The sequence below is a fragment of the Siphateles boraxobius genome, unplaced genomic scaffold (genome assembly GCF_051911475.1).
Source record: "Siphateles boraxobius isolate OS27281-9 unplaced genomic scaffold, OSU_SipBor_1 29, whole genome shotgun sequence".
NCBI classification, from domain to species: domain Eukaryota; kingdom Metazoa; phylum Chordata; class Actinopteri; order Cypriniformes; family Leuciscidae; genus Siphateles; species Siphateles boraxobius.
In genome coordinates, this window is record NW_027508908.1 from 1,507,925 (window position 1) to 1,525,810 (window position 17,886).

At 36.6% G+C, this 17,886-nt stretch overlaps 2 protein-coding genes across 3 annotated transcripts; one reads left to right on the plus strand and one right to left on the minus strand.

Annotated features, from left to right (window-relative positions):
* Positions 1–86: 86 nt before the first annotated feature.
* elmod2 (ELMO/CED-12 domain containing 2) lies at positions 87–8,555 on the plus strand. Of its 2 annotated transcripts, none has more exons than XM_077245924.1 (9): positions 87–219; positions 2,059–2,206; positions 2,791–2,819; positions 2,960–3,057; positions 4,508–4,637; positions 4,727–4,860; positions 4,950–5,018; positions 6,918–7,051; positions 7,684–8,555. In XM_077245924.1, the coding sequence occupies exons 1-9, from the start codon at positions 172–174 to the stop codon at positions 7,839–7,841; spliced, it is 948 nt and encodes a 315-aa protein (XP_077102039.1). In that variant the 5' UTR covers positions 87–171; the 3' UTR covers positions 7,842–8,555. The 2 variants fall into 2 exon arrangements, with proteins under 2 accessions (XP_077102039.1, XP_077102040.1); XM_077245925.1 differs by lacking the exon at positions 87–219 and adding an exon at positions 1,409–1,486.
* A 1,093-nt stretch (positions 8,556–9,648) lies between these two features.
* ucp1 (uncoupling protein 1) lies at positions 9,649–17,022 on the minus strand. The gene is made up of 7 exons (XM_077245929.1): positions 16,824–17,022; positions 16,099–16,232; positions 14,985–15,192; positions 14,670–14,867; positions 12,440–12,541; positions 10,751–10,931; positions 9,649–10,302 (listed from the first exon to the last, which is right to left on the minus strand). Exons 2-7 carry the CDS (start codon positions 16,222–16,224, stop codon positions 10,188–10,190), a joined length of 930 nt encoding a protein of 309 aa, XP_077102044.1. The 5' UTR covers positions 16,225–16,232; positions 16,824–17,022; the 3' UTR covers positions 9,649–10,187.
* Between the last annotated feature and the right edge of the window lie 864 nt (positions 17,023–17,886).

A 17,886-nucleotide genomic window follows, 5' to 3' on the forward strand; every position in this document is an offset into this window, starting at 1 on the left:
GTTTTCAATTCATACCAATAGCCTGAGGGCGCTATATGCACAATAACAGTCCATATATCGACCACGAAGAAGACCCATAGTCATGTGACATTCCAGGACGTCACTGATACAGAAAGTAGCTGACAGAGATCGCTGTAACATGCAGATAAAGATTTTTTGAAGACAATAAACATGATTGCAATGATATTTGAGTTACCTGTGTTCTTCAAGCCATGCCAGGTATTTCATAATAATAGATTATATTTATAATGTAATGCTAATCGATATAGATTTCATCATCGTGCAGAACACTATAAATAATACATTTTCTGTCGGATTTTTTTTTATCTGAAGCCAAATTAGATCACAGAAGATTATTTAAAACACTCGACTTGCGTTATAAAGTAAGTTTGGAGCACAAACATGGTTTTAATCTCATAAATGGTCGTGTATTGATGGTGTGCAAAGATAACATGCTAGCTAGCCCAGGTGCACCTGCCACCAGCAGTTATTGTTTTATGATTTTTTTCTAAATAGGAATGCTTACTGAAATGTTTCAGTGCATTTGATACCAGTTTCAAATATTTAGTGAGAACTTTGATAAAAGAAATTAGGGTTTGAAACCCTATGAATAGCCTGTGAATAGCCAGTCGTTAGTAGCTATAATGCAGACAAAAGAAATGCATATTTAGAGCCATAACCAGTCTGGAGAGGTGTAAATGTGTGCAGGGAGAGACTCACACTGAATGGGGCTCGTTTACACCACAAAATAATAGAGACAATAGACTGAATAGATGACTCAGAAGATGACTAAACATCAGTTTGCATTTTAGAGTCTAATCAAAATAAAGTAATTTGACATGATCTTGAAAAACATTTAACTAAATACAGAGTTTTAGACTTATCATTTTCAGATTTTAAATATAAAATGGTCACACATATGGCTTTAGCTGCAGTGCATTTCTAGATTCCTCCAGGGCCAACTTCAATTTTATTTTTATGAAGATGTTTCATAAAAGTAAATTTCTAATAACTTTACAAAACTTTGAAGCTATTTAAACATTTTTTTTTCATTATGACAATAATTATTTCTACATTTACAATAAACTACTAGGTGTCAGCTTTCAAATGAGATCATACTTGTGCTTTTAGTGCAAAGGGTTCATGAACTGTATCTGTTTAAGTTTGGGTATGCCATTTCTGGGGATTTTTCAAAAGTGGCCTTGAAGGTTAACAGGTTAAAAAACAGTACAGCCCACTGAAGAGATTCATGTTAATCCCTCTCAGCCTCGCTTTCATTCCCGTTGAAAATCAAAGACTGCGCTGCTGTGAATAAGGTCGATAGATCAGTGATTCTTACTCTTAACACGTTTTACTCTAAATGATCAGTTTATTATATATCAAAGATTAAACTAAAAGTGAAGTCACAGAAAGGCTCACTTGCGCCCTCTGGGTTATTCTACGCATGCGCGCCAATCCGAATCATTTCCGGGCGAAGTGACTGCTAGTAAGTATGATCCATACCGTTACTGCACTTTATAAGATTCTTAGTACATAGTATTAAATCCTATAAAAAGCAGCGACTCAACGTGAAGCTGTATAAACAGAGGCAGTGTCATGTGAATTTGAATGCGCAGCTTATTTGTGTTTTTGATGCCCAATGTCTCGTGAACAACCTGTTGTGGTGTTGTGCGGCTGATATTCTTAAAGCATCATTTTTGGGTTATGTATAAGCTATATTAGTCACGTAATTGAAAAGTTTTTTGTGAGTTCTGAGGGCTGATTTGATGGTAGACAGTGTAGACAGTCATGCACAGATCGTAATAGATGCCCTAGCAGAATGCTTGTTGTTTTGACTGAGTACAAGGATCAGCAGCTCATTTGCATTGAATGAATTGTACATTATTTATGTGTAGACATAGAGACAGTAAGAGCTGTATGCAGTTCATTCTAAGAAAATACATGGAAAGTGTTCATAATGTGTACGTTGCATTCCTGTTAACGTTACGTGCCTAATAATGCACTGGGGAGAAAGTGCAGTAGTTGGACTGAAACTAACTGATGATGTTTGTGTTTCAGAGGATGTTGGGATATATCTGGCAGTGTTTCTACTCCTCCTGTCTGCGCTTCTGGCTGAAATGGTTCCTCCGGATTCTCACTGGAAGATGCGAGTTACAGCGCATTTGTGCCCGATGCAAAGCTGGAGCTCTGAGGACATCACAGATAGGTGACGTGTATGGAAGAATAGTTAAAGGGATAGTTCACGGAAAATTCTGTCATTAATTACTCCCCCTCATGTCGCAAAACTTTCGTTCACCTTCCAAACACAAATTAAGATATTTTTGATGGAATCTGACAGCTTTCTGTCCCTCCAAACTACTACTTAACGCTTCAAAAAGTTCATAAAGAGATCGTAAATCTAATATGAATTTAGCAGTTTAGTCAACATTTTCTATAGAGTGAAAGATTTATATGATGAACAGATTAAATTTAGGCTTTTATATTCACTGATATAAACATTAATCAGCGCACACATCATGGTCGCTTGATTTAATTAAAAATATCTTCATTCGATGAACCAAATTACAGGTTTGGAACAACATGAGGATGAGTAAATAATGACAGAGTTTTCATTTTTGGGTGAACTATGACTATCCCTTTCAAGGTATTGTTTAACCAAAAATGTAAGTTCTGTTCATGCAGTGACCTGTTTATAGTGATTATAATTGGTTGAAATGTGTTATTTTAAGACAGTATTTGAATTGCCATGCATCACTTTTGCAAACCTGTTGTTTTTGCCTTTCTTTGTAGAGTATTCTCTGAAGTCCTCCAAAAGCAAGGTATGTGTAAAGACAATCTGTTTGCTTCAGCACTTTATTATCTGAGTATAAGCTAAACATTGATGTGGACCACAATCTTTAGGCAAGATTGATCTGATTAACTCACTTTATAGTGTACTCTAACGTTTGTGTTTGATCAGGTATTGCGAGCAGCTTTGTCTTTGAAGGAGAATAATTTGGAGGACCATCTGGCCCAAATAATCCGGGAAAAGAGAATCAAAGAGCAGAAAGATCCTACGTGAGGCTCTATAAAGATTGCTTTAACTTCATTCCGTTGGGAAAATAAACTTAAATGTGAAAACGTTCACATTTTTTTATTTTGTTCACAATATGCGATTATCTGGGTTTTTTACATTATTAATCCTTCACACCACATTTATATTTGCACTGAAATGGAATAAACTTATTTTTATCTGATTAGAGGAACCATCATTTTGACCAAATAGCCTCTGTTGCCAAGTTTGTTGCAAGATGTTTATGTAATATTTTATTTTTAACAGTATACTTATTAAGAAACTTTATTTTTTTACTTTTCACAAAATACAAATTACAAAAAAAAACATTAATTTGAAAATCTAGTTAAAAATAATCAGTTTTCACTTATTAAAATAAAATATATATAATAACAAATGAAAATAAATAATATCAAAACATTTTTAATAAACATTTTAGATATTTATTTTAATACATTTAATATGACAAATGCATAAGGGTAAACAAAAACCACTAGGACTTCAGAGAACATTTGAAGAATTGAATCATTGAACAAACATTATGAATTCATTAATTGAAACAGACAATTTGAAGATATTCATGGGAATGAGTAAAACTTACCAACTACTTTTTTTCTACGGAAGTTTAAATCAGAGACTCACTAGTCAAGAAGTTTTATTGGCTTCACACTTTTTATTTTCCCAGTTGTCCATTGTTTTACTTCGGCCCTGTTTACTCCTGGTATTAAGATGTGTTTTGGTCGATCGGATCACAAGTAGACGAGGGAGACACATTCCCGTTCACACCTGGTGTTTTAATCCGTCTCTTTTGTCCACTTTCAAACACTTCTGTCCTGATTTCTTCGAGGGGAGGGTTTATGGGCGGGTAAATGTGTGTGTTTTCAGATCTTTCAATCTAATGGACGAAATAAGCTCTCGCAATTTACATAAGAACACGACCGGAGAGACGGAAAAACGCAAGGAGATCATCAGCTTTCATTTCTTCACTGAAAGCCGTAAGATCACACTGAATGAGTGTGTGTTAGAAATCAGGAATGATGAGAGAACATTGTGCTTGATACGTTTTTCATCTTCAAACCAAACTTGAGTCTCCAGCCGACAAAGTTTAAATCCCGTCTGGCTAGAGCTCTTCCCATAATGTTCACGCATTAGATCAGCAGACGGAGAGAAGACGGTCTTTTGTGGCTGTTTGAACACATTCGATCACATGAACGTTTACACTACGAAAGCAATCCGTGTTTTTGACTTCCTCTGGAAGTGGTTGAAAGTGGACAAGCTCAAAACGCTTTAGACCCGGTTTATATCTGTATTTTTTGTCGTCCTATTGTGATCCGATCGACCGAAACGCATCTTAATACCAGCTGTAAACAGAATGTGCTATAGATATTTGTATGTTGTGGATATTATCATGTCTAACAGCAGTTTCACATGCAAAAAAATAAAAATCTCTTACAGGTTTAAGGTGAATCTTCGTCACTGCTTGTTGCAAATCAACGGATATAACAATCTGTTTGAGGCGGTCGAGGAACTAAGAAAAGAGGTGTTCGACTCTGAAAACGAGGAACATGAGAACATGCTTCTGAAGGTGATTGATTTACAGTCTGATATCATACCTGACTATATGATTTGAGCTTTAGCTCTGACTGCTCTGTGTGTTTGCCTGCTCTCCTCCAGTTGTGGGACCTGATTATGCCGTCAGAGAAGTTGGAATCGAGGATCACGAAGCAGTGGGGAAACATCGGGTTTCAGGGCGATGACCCGAAGACTGACTTCAGAGGGATGGGGATGCTGGGACTCACAAACCTTCTGTGTGTGGAACCTTTCTGATTATGATGAGTTACAGGAAGGTGAGATTTTCTTTATTGTTTTAAGTAGATGTTTTTCTTTGTTTCCTCAGTTTTTTCAGTGAGAAATACACCGACGCAGCCCGGCAGGTCCTGTCACATGCTAATCACCCCACACTAGGGTAAGTCCTCTACATCATACGCCACACTTAAGGGGGTCACACACCGGATGAGAAGCGCAGCGCTGCGTTGCGTCTAGGACAACTCGAGGTATCAAACACCGGACGCACACTTTCTCAGTTTATGGCCAGCAATATTGTTATGATTAAGGACATTATGAAATTAAGATAATGTCTGTACTATATGTTATGATTGTTCTGTACCATAGATATATACACTAGATGTCGTCTTGGGGTTCTAAGCATGTGTCAAAACCGCCGCCATCTTGGAACAGGGGTCTTGTCATAGGAAGTAGCTAGGTAACGCTGAATTCATGGATGATGCCGGACTTTTGTGCTGCGTATGGATGTTCACACGAAACGAAAACTAAAAAAAACAGACAGCAAGGGATTACATTTCACAAGAATGATATATTTTGTAATTTTTTTTAAATTTCTCTGGACTCAATGATAAATACATGTCTGACCGTTGGAACGAACCAAAACAACTAGAAAATCGCATTCATGACGATTTATTGTGATTTTATTTCCGTTAGACCTTTTCCTACATTGACGCTGATGCATTAAAGGGGTGGTAAAAGGGCATTTTCACAAGATGTAAAATAAATCTCTGATGTCCCCAGAGTGTGTGTGTGAAGTTTTAGCACAAAATACCCCACAGATATTTTCATATAGCATGTTAAAGTTGTCACATTTTGAGGGTTTGCAAAAACGCACCGTTTTGTGCGTGACCCTTTAAATGCAAATGAGCTGCTGCAGAGGGCGGGGTTTCAAGAGCTCTTGTGTGTTAGCAGAGCGATTACCTCACGCAGACACACTAAAATGACAGAAACTGTTCTGCCTTTAATGTTAAAACAGAGTCAGACAAAGATGGAGAGACTCAAGAAGAAGTGACAACATGTAGAATGCAACAGGACGTGAATGGTTAGTTGATGAATTTATGTTGCTGATGTGGAGTTAACTATCTTCAATTAGCATATTCTGTCTTGACAATCTATAAATCGCTCGTATAGGAACTGTTGTGAGATGCACACAGTGATTTTTTATTGCATGTGAAAAGAAGGATGCTAAAGTTTGAGCTGACTCACAAATGTACTCTTATACAACAACTTTTCCTCTTCTCAACATGGACTGCGTGTTCCCGGGGGCGGGGTTTATGTACATTTTAGGGTTGCTGGTGTCACTAAACCCGGGAGGAATGTCGTGTAGTCCCTACCAGCCGTTTTTTGTAGTCCTTTTCTTTAAAAGCAAATATCTCCCTTTGCTTTGAACTTTGAGTGTTGTAACTTTGCAGATGTTGTTTATGCTCTAACAGCAACATTACACACTAACTAAAGTTAGAAAAGTGAAATCATACTTTACCACCCCTTTAAAGAGGAGGGGCTTCCCTGTTCCACGATGGCGGCTCTATTGACACATTCGTTCCGATGAACTGCCGTAGACAAGGTGACATCTAGTGTATATATCTATGGTTCTGTACAATTAAATACAACCGTTGCTAAGTCTGCAGTCTGAACACTTTACCTCAGAGCGTCCGTTAACTGAAAGAATTAAGAATCTCACCTGTAAATCCGATTAATATCAGCAATTTTCATTCAAGCTGCTGATTTCTGTAAATGAATGTGAAACTAAATGTATCTTGCAGCACAGGGTGAAGTCAGTGTACATTAACGACGATTTGAAATAAATATAATGTAAATTTAATATAATTTTGTAAATAATTCTCTGTAAATGGCAGGATTTTGAACAAGGTCAGTGTGTGTACACTCATAGAGAATAATGTGTTCAAATTTTAAAGACGTGGTGCTGCGCTTCTCCTCCGGCGTGTTACTCAGCATCATCACTCAGGAAGTTAGTGAAATTATTGTTGTAGTTATTGTAGATTTCTTTGTGTCATTGCAGGTACTCGTATGCCATAGTGGGCATCAATCTGACTGAGATGGCGTACAGCTTGATGAAGAGTGACGCTCTGAAGCTTCATTTCTATAACACAGTCCCTGGAAAACCACAAATGCAGCACTTCCATCAGTTCTACTGTGAGTAAACACACACACACACACACACACACACACACACACACTATGTAGATCATACTGTAGATAGATAGATTTATATTTGAATATATCAAAATAAAATCCCTTCCATAGAAATGTTTAAAAATAGTGTATAAAAAAAGTAAAAGAAAAAAAGTTAAAGTTCTAAATCATGGTCTTATAATATTTCATTCCAAAATAAAAAATTAGAAATTATATTTTGCTTTAATTTTTTTACATTACAACATTTTCTCGTTCTCATTACTTTAAAAAAATATCTAATTAAAAAATAAAATACTGTAAAAAGTTTTTTTTTATTCAGCAGAAATCCAAAACAAATACTACACAATTTATACTTTAACATTACTTATTGCTTTTTTAGTGAGTAATACAAAATAAATGTTTTTTTTGCATAAGTGCGTAAGTCATACTACTTTTATGCTTATTTGAAAAAGTTTTATAAAGTATTAAATGTTTACCTTATATTACAGTAAATGTTGTATTCAAGGGTCCTAAAATATGCTTACGTTTCATTTATGTAAAACTAAAAAAAAGAAGGTTTTTTTTGTTGGACCGGTTTTTCGCTCAGAAAATCCTCAGTTATGATCACGTGTTTCCTCTGTCTCTGTTGGTAGGTTACCTGGCGTACGAGTTCGATAAGTTCTGGTTGGAAGAGGAGCCGGAGAGCATCATGGAGTTCAATCGCTACAGAGAGAAGTTTCATGACAAGGTCAAAGGGCAACTTCAGGTGCCGGAGGTCACGCTCATCATGACCGTGGACCCACAAAAGTGACTTCAGCATTCCAGCATCGTTTCAAAGACATTGGGAAACCGCAACAGTTAATTTTGTTTTCTTTTTCCATTGACTTCATGATATTTTTTAGTTGGGAAATGTACAAAAGTGCATGAAACGTTATTTGAGTATAAATAATTAAACAACAACTGTATGAAGTGTACATCAAGGGTACATAGCTGGTTGTTTAGCTACATTTACCCGGTCAGGGAAAAGACTTACACTGTTAAGTATTACTAATAATACTTTAGAAGTGATATTTTAAACTTCCCCATCAGACTTGAACGTTTTGGTCGTGTACACATGACTCCTGCTTCTTAATGTTTACCCATCTCAGGAAGTTGACGTTTCTGTTCAGAAGATGTTAGGAAGTTGTTTTCATTCTGTATGCAGATGATGCAACATCTTTGCATGTAAAAATGCGTTTAAGTTATATTAAACCCTCACCCGTCATTATCCTCGGCACAATTCTTCGATGCGGCCTACAAACATGTATTTAATGTCTAATCTGTTCTGTGAATATTATTATTCAGACCTCAACTCAATTCCAAAGTACAGCATTTTTATGCACAAATGTCAATGTAACACTGTGTTGTTTTATTTATAAACGGTGTTTGGTTTTGAAGATGTAACTTTATTCCTGATGACCCAATTAATTTTATAGTGTTGGATTCATACCTAATGTTGAAGAATAAAATTAGTGATTGAACATTATTACACAATGTTTGCTTCTTTTCATTAGAGCTTTTGCAATAAGAATTAGTTTTGAAAATATATTTTTGAAATAGGTAATTAAATTAATGCAGTTTTTTTGCGCGTCTTCCATCCTATAATTGGTCAACGTTTCATGTAATCATTTGTATTCACCTTTTTGCCTTTACTAGATGATCTTAACTTTTTAAAAACATCCTTGTAGTCGCTCAACAAATATGGCCATACAATCTGCATGGCTAACAACAAGCAAAATGCTATTACATTGTTGTCACAAAAATTAGTTTAACCAACGAACATTTTCGTGATGTCATGAATATTAATACGGGTTATAGATTTGAAACTCTTATTAGCGACACCGGTGAAACTGTAGCCAGCAACTATTGCTCGTGCACACCACGTACAAAAAGAGACTGAACGCGATTCAAGGGCCTGATAGGGCCGAAGATCTTTTTCGTAAGTAAATAGAATTTTGAAATTGTATTTTATTTTGAAATGCTATTTTATATTTAAAATTCTATTAAAATACATTTGAAGTGATATACATTTAACGTACATCCTGACGCCGTCCACGTTGCTGAGAGTGACGGTTAAAATATGAACTTGCGGCTCGCGCGCGCGCTTTCCTCTCAATAACAAAATAAACAGAACGAAAATGACAACAGTGAGAATCAGATCATAGCGACGTGTATACGTTTGCACCAGCTCTGCGATTCTCCGGGTAAGTAAAAATACACGATGATGATGGTTTGATTATAAAGTATATTTGAGACTAGATAGATATGCAAGACCGTTTGAATGTGAAGCCCGGCAAAACGTCCCGAGTCCTCAAAAAACAGTCTCTTTCATAAATAACCTAGGAATCCGGAGAAGGTCTCGGTTTTGAAGTTTCGTTACAAGCTGTTCACACACACTGGCAATAAAAAGCAATTAATACATTAAAATTCTAACTGTAATTATCGAAAATTATTTGCATCAGCATGAATGCAGGCCTACATTTTTTTTAAGAAGGGAAACTCGTATTTGTTTAAATATCAATCTTATTTCACAGAATATCACAACTTAATATTCCACAGTCCCCAAAGACATCCAGAAGTTGTATAAAGGTGTTTTATTGATGCATGCATGCTTATCTTTGTCTTTATAGGTTTCCAGTGATGAGGCAATCTAACTTTCTCATTCCAGGGTTACGTGTTGCAAAAGTTTTAGGGTTAAATAGACATTAAAGTAAATGGTTGCTTTAAACAAAGCACTAATTTCTTAAAAAATTAGGAAAGATAAATATTACATCAACATTATGTACATTAACATATGAAGGGGGGTGAGGTTCAGAACATCCTCTCATTTCAATCTGTGTGATGGATGATCAATCGTTGTTCAATGGCTTCATAATGGTTTATACATTAAAAATGCCCTGAAGGAGAAAGGATGGGGATCATGATCTTGAATCTGATGTTTCTATCAAATGCTCATCGATGAATCCCGTATTGTTGCCTGTTCAGCTTCCAAAGTGGAAGTCTGAAACTGGAAGTTTCTGCGCCTGCGCTCTGGTTTTCATCGTCCCATCAGTGGTGTTTAAAAAAGCCGCTCATGTGAGTCCGTGTGTTTGAAAGGATGTTAGTTTGAGTTTAGCATCTACGTGGTGGCTTCGAATCTGTCCCTGGACATCATCATAGCCCTCTTGAGCTGCTCGAACGACACGAACATCACCACGTTCCAGGAGCCCAACCTCAGGAAAGATGGAACGAAACTGAAGGAGAAAGAGAGCAAAAAAAGTTTCGTCTGTTAACGAAAACTACAACGATAAAGACATAGTTCTAAAAATCGTTCTAAATATAAAAGAATAGTTGTGAAACACCACAACTACAGAGAAACAATATCGTTGGAATCACTTTTTTTTAAAATTATTTTTGTTTCCAGTTGATAAGCCAATCAGAATCCATCCTGCTGTAAAGAGCTTGAGCATTTAAAGCGACAGACAACCAAACCTCAGTGTGTGCTTAGAATAAACGGCATTAGATCAGGTTTTATTATTATTCACCTTTATTTAACTAGGATGCAAATGTGAAATTTACAAGTAGTCTCCAATAAAATTTCGTAATGTAACACTGATCCCAGTAGTAGGCTATATTAGGCCCTATAAGTCGTAAACAGCATGCAAGACGGATAGGATTAGTGTTAAAGTGTGTCTCGCTCACCCTTTGTAAAAGGCGGTTGGTCCCTCTTTGGTCATCATCGTCCAGGCGCAGTTGATGGAGCTTCTGTACTGACCAGGAGGAGAGTTCATGTAGCGAGTCTTCACCACGTCCACTGGAGACGCGATCACGGTCGTGATGAAACCAGCGCCGAACGCAGACACAAAATGACACGGAAGATTGTCTGCGATGCAAAAGCGGGAATAAGTGTTACTGAAATGTGTGTTTGAATAAAATAAACAAGAGCCTTCAAGTTCAATGTGTCCAGTGCGAGTTATTATAGTTAACTAAAACATTTAAAAAATGTGTTACTTGAAATAAAATAAACATTAACTGAAATAAAGTAAATATATAAAAATATTAGTTGCCAGGGCAACATTTCTTATTTAGTTTAACCCTCTGATGCTGTTGAGCAATTTGGGGCCGAAAAGTTTTGTTTTTTTAGAATTTTTTTACTTCATATACACACACACACACACACACACACACACACACACACACACACACACACACACACACACACACACACACACACACACACACACACACACACACACACACACACACACACACACACACACACACACACACACACACACACACACACACACACACACACACACACACACACACACACAAATGGTCCTTAAAATAATAGTCACACTTGTATTGTAATCCGCCAAGTGTCTTCGTTTGAAACTTAAGTCTATACTCCAAAGCATTCAAGATTTATAACAGTTTAAGTAGGAAAATTATTTTTAGGTAATAAATGGATCATAACTATTCCATATATATAATTTAGAGCCAGAAAATATATAAATAGTCGCCTTAACGCCTTAATGTCCAAAAATTGTTTTATTTAAACAAAAAATTTGTGTGTACAGTATGAAAATTACATGTCCGGTATAGACCAGTGTTATTTAAGCAGTATTTATATAGTATTTATTAATATTTTGAATTAGCATTTAATTTTATATTTACAGTTTTCCCTGTAATTTACAATTTTAGTCGTTTTGTAATGAGCTTCTATCTTTTGAATTAGTTTTTTAAAATATTTTTATTTAGGTTTAATTGATTTTTATTTCAGATTTGGTTTTTAGTAATCTTACTATTTAAACTAAAATTAGAAATGCTACCTTGGCAACTAACTGAAATAAAAATAAGTTCCTTTTTTTTAATGAACAACAAAGAATTAGAAATGTTTTAGTTTAAGTTAACACTATAACACGACTGGTGCCTTCACTACAGATGTGCTGATGTCATGGTTTGCTGATCACCAGTACTATCTTATCTGGTGGAAGTGGTTTGTACTGGTTGATTCCAACACGATCCACACTGGTTATTGGAGGTTGGAAAGGGAGTAAAGGGAGGGTGTGTGAGCTTTTGACCAATCACAGACGCTCCAGCTGTGTCGCCTTATGGACTCCTGGCCTGATTTCGAGGCTCCGTCACACACTGGCACATGCTTTGAGTTTTGGGAAACGTGCTGAAATCATATTTTATGGATTTAATGATCCCAACTTAAAATGCTCCCTACTCCCTAATAAAAATGCTAAATAAAAACAAGATGTTATGCTATATGAACAGGACGTTGGGGTGCGACAAATCAAAGAGCTCGCCCTGTTTTTTTTAAATATTCAGCTGGCTTTTTTTAAGGTTCCTGATTTCTGAGTTTTCAGTCATGGGTCTTACCTGACAGGAGTTTATGTTTGAGAATGGCTTCTTTGATGAGATCGTAAGACACCAGCTCTGTGCAGTTGACCAGGGCGTTCCTCGTGATGTTCGGCAGAGTTCCTGTATTCACACAAATCACATATAAATAAGATATTCATAAGGATCATCAGTGCTGTTGTTTCTTAAGCAAAGACAGAGCTGGCATAACACATACATATTGAATATATGCTATGCACATCTTGGAAATACATTTTTCAAATTGAAAATATATTCAGTTTAAATTCTAAAATATTTTACATAATGTACTTAAAGATGTGAACAAATTAATTACTAGTCTGTTGAGAAGGAAATCGGATGTGATATATCATTATATTGGATCTATATTATATTATCATTATATAGAATATATCATTATATTGGATCTGTGGATCAGGTCTTAAAGTGACAGCAGCCTATAAATACCTGCTAACTTAATGTTAATCAAACAAATCACAGATTTAACAAAGATTTAGATATTTTTATTACACAGCTCTGTGGAATACTTGATTCCCAGATAACAACTGCTGGAAACATAACGCAGGCTCATCCGCGTTACTGAAGTCAGCAGTGCTATACGCTAGGAACGGTGTTTCTTCGTGGAAGTTTTGCATTTGGTGAGCTAATCAAATATTAAAACTCAGTCAAATCAATATTTTGTGTAAAGTTATTTAATTATGCCATCCAGTATCATGGACTCTCTGTTGTTTCATACAAACGCAGCTGCTGCCATTTTGTGATTATTGTTTTGTACACTGTTGGGTTATGAGATACAGACAGGTAAGATTTTGAAACAGTTTAATCTGAAATCAATATCTCTTATTTCCGTAATTATTTATGTGGCGAAATGCTGTGTAATAATTCCGTAGCTCCTAAATGTCCGTCTAGTTTGAACTTGTCACGCTGCTCCGCGTAAGCTTTGCGTTTATAGACCTAATAAAATATTTAAACTCAGGCCCCATCCACACTACTGCGTTTTCGTTTAAAAACGGAGACCTTTTGCTACGTTTGCACCTCCCGTCCACACTAAAACGGGAAAAACGAAGACCCAAAACGGAGAAGTTTAGAAACGCTGCAGCTCCGTTTTTCGTTTTGAATCTCCGGAGGGCGTTTTAGTGTAGACGGGACAAAACGGAGGAGTTTAGAAACGATGACGTAGAAGGTCACGCTCGGCTCTATGATTGGGTGTCATCACCCATGACGTATCCTTCCCTGATTCGTCAGCCACCCATCACATGTCCCGTCACCGGAAAAAAACAAACAAAAACATCCTGGACTACGTAGCTGATGTTAGTGAGTGCAACATGGATAACGAATTACAAGCGTTACTGACTTTGATGTCTTTGTTAGCAGCTGTTGTGCAAGCAAATTCTGCATTTTACAATGCTATAACTGCCTACATGCGCCGTAGGCAAACTATTATTCGAGCGATCTATGACAATTCCCGTGTGCAGCGGCGGTCCATGAAAAGAAATCTCTGGTCTTCGACATTTTCTAATCTTTGCAGAGGTAGCTAACGTTACTTGCTTCCTCATCAAATCTGAGGAATAGTCCATCCATTTCTTGTTTACACCGGCACGCGCATGCACAGTGTTGGAGAATGGTCACGTGATCCGAGTTTTCAGTCGTTTTAATGTGGACGGAGATCAATTCTAATACGCAGCTAAAACGCTGGTGTGGACGGAGATCGTTTTCGTTTTAATTCTCCGTTTTTAAACGAAAACGCAGTAGTGTGGACGGGGCCTCAGATCAACTCTGCTTTGCGTCGGGGTCCTCATCACCCTGACGGGGTTTATTCTGAGAGAACAACCCGACTGAATGTACAATAACCCCTTACTTAATTTAGTATAGTGTCATTTTACATTTTGGCCTAATTATTAGCCTACATATCTGTACCTGAATACACTATTTAGACCTTACATCATAACTTTATTATATTAGTGTATTTGATCTTTTCTTTTTTTTTACTGACGGTTCACTTTTTAAGTAAAATTACATGGTTCACTTTTTTTTTTAAGTTCACGCGTTTTAAGTAATAAATAGAAAGCAGAGTTACATTGGCCCCCAGAGTTTAGTTTTTTGCTCCTGCGAAAAATGATCAAAAAACATAATATGATCCAAACTGTGAGTTTTGTGATCCACTATTAGCCAGAATCTGAGTAAATAAAACTGCAGGGCTTTGTAAAAACTTCTTTCTGAGAAGAATACACACCTTTCCACAGGCCTTTGAGGCCCTCGAGCTGGAAGATCTGCCTGTAGGCCTGCATGGTCCCGTTGTAGCGTCGGCCCACACCCTCAAGGTTCATCTGGGCCTGGAAACGCACCTTCACCACATCTGTGGGCTGAGCCACGGACACGGCCATCGCTCCTGTGGTGCAGCCCGCCAAGATCCTCACGCCCACGTTAGGGTCTGCGAGGCCAAAACCAAACCTTCATCCCAACACTCATTCTCATCTTGCAGAATCCGCACAGATCTTACTCTCGTCTTCTCTGTGCAGTGATGTGTGTTATAGAGAGCTGAACTCACTGTCTTTGCCCCGCGTGTAGAAGCTCTTGACGCTGTCGTAGAGGCCGATTCGTATGGATGCGAAGGCCATCTGCCTCTGAAGACCTGCGACCAAGCCGTTGTAGACCGAGCGCGGGCCCTCGGTTCTCACCATGGTGCTGATGGTCCCGAACACACCTCGGTAACGGATGCCTTTAGCAGCGCCCGTCACCGCCTTCTCTCCCTGGATCTGGGACAATACAGGGACATGGACAGATTGGGAGGGAGTTCATCAGAGGAATGCTTGAGTTGCAAGTATATGTGATAATGAAAGACATTAAAACTGATATATCATAATACAACTTTAAAAACAAAAATGTGTTTTTGTTTAATATATATATAGGACTGGTTGCACAGACAGGGTTAAGATTAAGCCAGGATTAGGTGTTAGTTCAATTAAGACATGCAAGTAGCTTTTATAAATGTGCCTTAAAAAACTTTACTGGTGTGCATCTTGAGACAAAACAATGACACTGACATATTATAAGATATATTAGTGCTTTCAGTTAAAACAGCTCAAACATGCATTTTAGTCTGGGACTAGCTTAAGCCTTGTCTGTGAAACCAGGGGAATATGTTTAATATATCATATTTAAATATAATTTATAACTGTCATATTCATGGAACAGATTATATATTATAATATAACACGAAATAGATTTTTTTTAATATATCAGAAAGAAGGTATGCATTTACAATTTTAAATATTAATACCCAACAAAATTCTAAAAAAATCAACCCAGATTATTTAACATATTATAATCATAAAAATAATTTTTAATATATATCTAAATATAATTTAAAACAGAGTCATATTCAGGAACAATTATAATCATTTTAAATATTTTTTTATATTGATTATATATTCTTCAGAAATCTAAAAAAGAAGGAATATATTTACAATTAAAAAATATGAATAAAATTATTATCAATACAAATTTGAAATTTTAATATAAATATTAAGCAAAGAAATTAATTAACAAAATTCTAAACTACCCAGATTATTTATATATAATATAAATAGATGTATTAATGGTGCAAACACAGTAACATCAGCTCAGAGTCCAGTGGCTGTGCTGGGACGTCCCGTCTGTACCTGCAGGCGCACTTTGGCCGTGTCCAGAGGGAAGGTGACCAGATCAGCGATGCAGGCGGCCGTTCCTGCACTGAGGACCTTCACAGCCAGAGGAGGAGGAACATCGGACGGCTTCAGACCCACCATACTGACCGCTGTCACACACACAGCACACACACTCAAACTTCATCATGACCATCCTGCACATTTTACATGCATATAGTCAAGTCTCATGACTGTTATGCTGCACACTTGTTGCACACAGTACAGCATACTCTATTTTTCACCCGTAAACATATTTCTTAAAGAAATTCATTTCTAGGCACAATTGATAATTATCTGCAGCACTAACTTCAGAAGCCTTTTGATCAAAAAGTTTGTAAAATCATGAGAGATATAAACTCAAGCTTTTGACCGGCCGTGTAAATATTTACAACACATGCAAATGATCTCCAAGTAAAGATCAAAGTGTTTCAGCTAGCGTGTGTACTTTCATAACACCATATGAATAGTATTACAAATAATACATTACATTATTTTAAAGAATACAATTCTTTTTCCCATATTTATTCAGATTTTTTAATAATATTCAAAGGTTATTTTATAAAACATTTGATTATAAACTCATATTATAATTTATAGAACCCCCCCCGCCCCCCACCCCACACACACACACACACACACACACACACACACACACACACACACACACACACACACACACACACAGATATAAGATGACTGACCTGCGAGTGAATTCCTCTGTCTGATGGAGTGACAGGGCTGAGAGGATGAAAACCGGCGCGTTGGAGGGAAGAGGACGGGTTCGCTCCTTCTTTATATCATTCTCCAAGACGGGCTTTTCCCTCCTCCGCATGGGGAGGTGTTCCTCTGGGAACGATTACTGGCCAACACAAAGTCCACCCTCCAGCACAGAGTCCAAAACATCCCACATCCAGATAAACAAGTCTTTCAGATAACTAAGTGGACACAAAGCTGGCAAAAGCTTGAATCATTGCATCAATGAATGACTACAATTACAACGTGTTGGTGTGTAAACACATTCCCTTCGTATGGTTAAGGATCTTATGATTATATATGTTCACTGCAACACTGACTGGAGATGTTTGTCATATAGCTAATAATGAAAGTGGATCAACCAGGACCGTCCTGCGGGGTCTCAAAGATGATTGGCTTCATGGCAGGGTGGGAAACCAAACAACACACCTCTAGGAATGTCTATACATTTATGTTTAACAGATGGAGGAAAACATTCAGTCGCTGCACAAGTCTATTCAAACACAATAGTACAACCTGTACGTTCCTTGACAAACATGTCAAGCCCACTAAAACTAAACAAAGTGCTCCAATTATAGACTTACATATCATTAAAAGTCAAAGACCTCTCTGATTCTTTGAGCAGATATGGTTTTAAATTGAACCATCAATATCATCAAAGGACCGATAAAATGTGTTTTCTCTGCCACTACTTTACCAAAAAAATATACATTATAAATGTATATTTAAATTAAACATAATATGGTATTAATAATAATAACTATAATTCAAAATTATTAAAATTTAACTGTGATTTTTCTGCCAAAAAGTTTTTTCAATAGTTTTTTCATTACCAAAAAAATATAAATGCTAAATGTATTTTAAATGAAACATTTAAATATTAATAATAATAATAATTTAAAATGATTGAAATAGAACTGCGATTTCTCCGCAACTGCAATAGGAAAAACTATAAATGCTAAATTTATATTTAAATTAAATAATAATAATAATAATTCTACATACAGATAT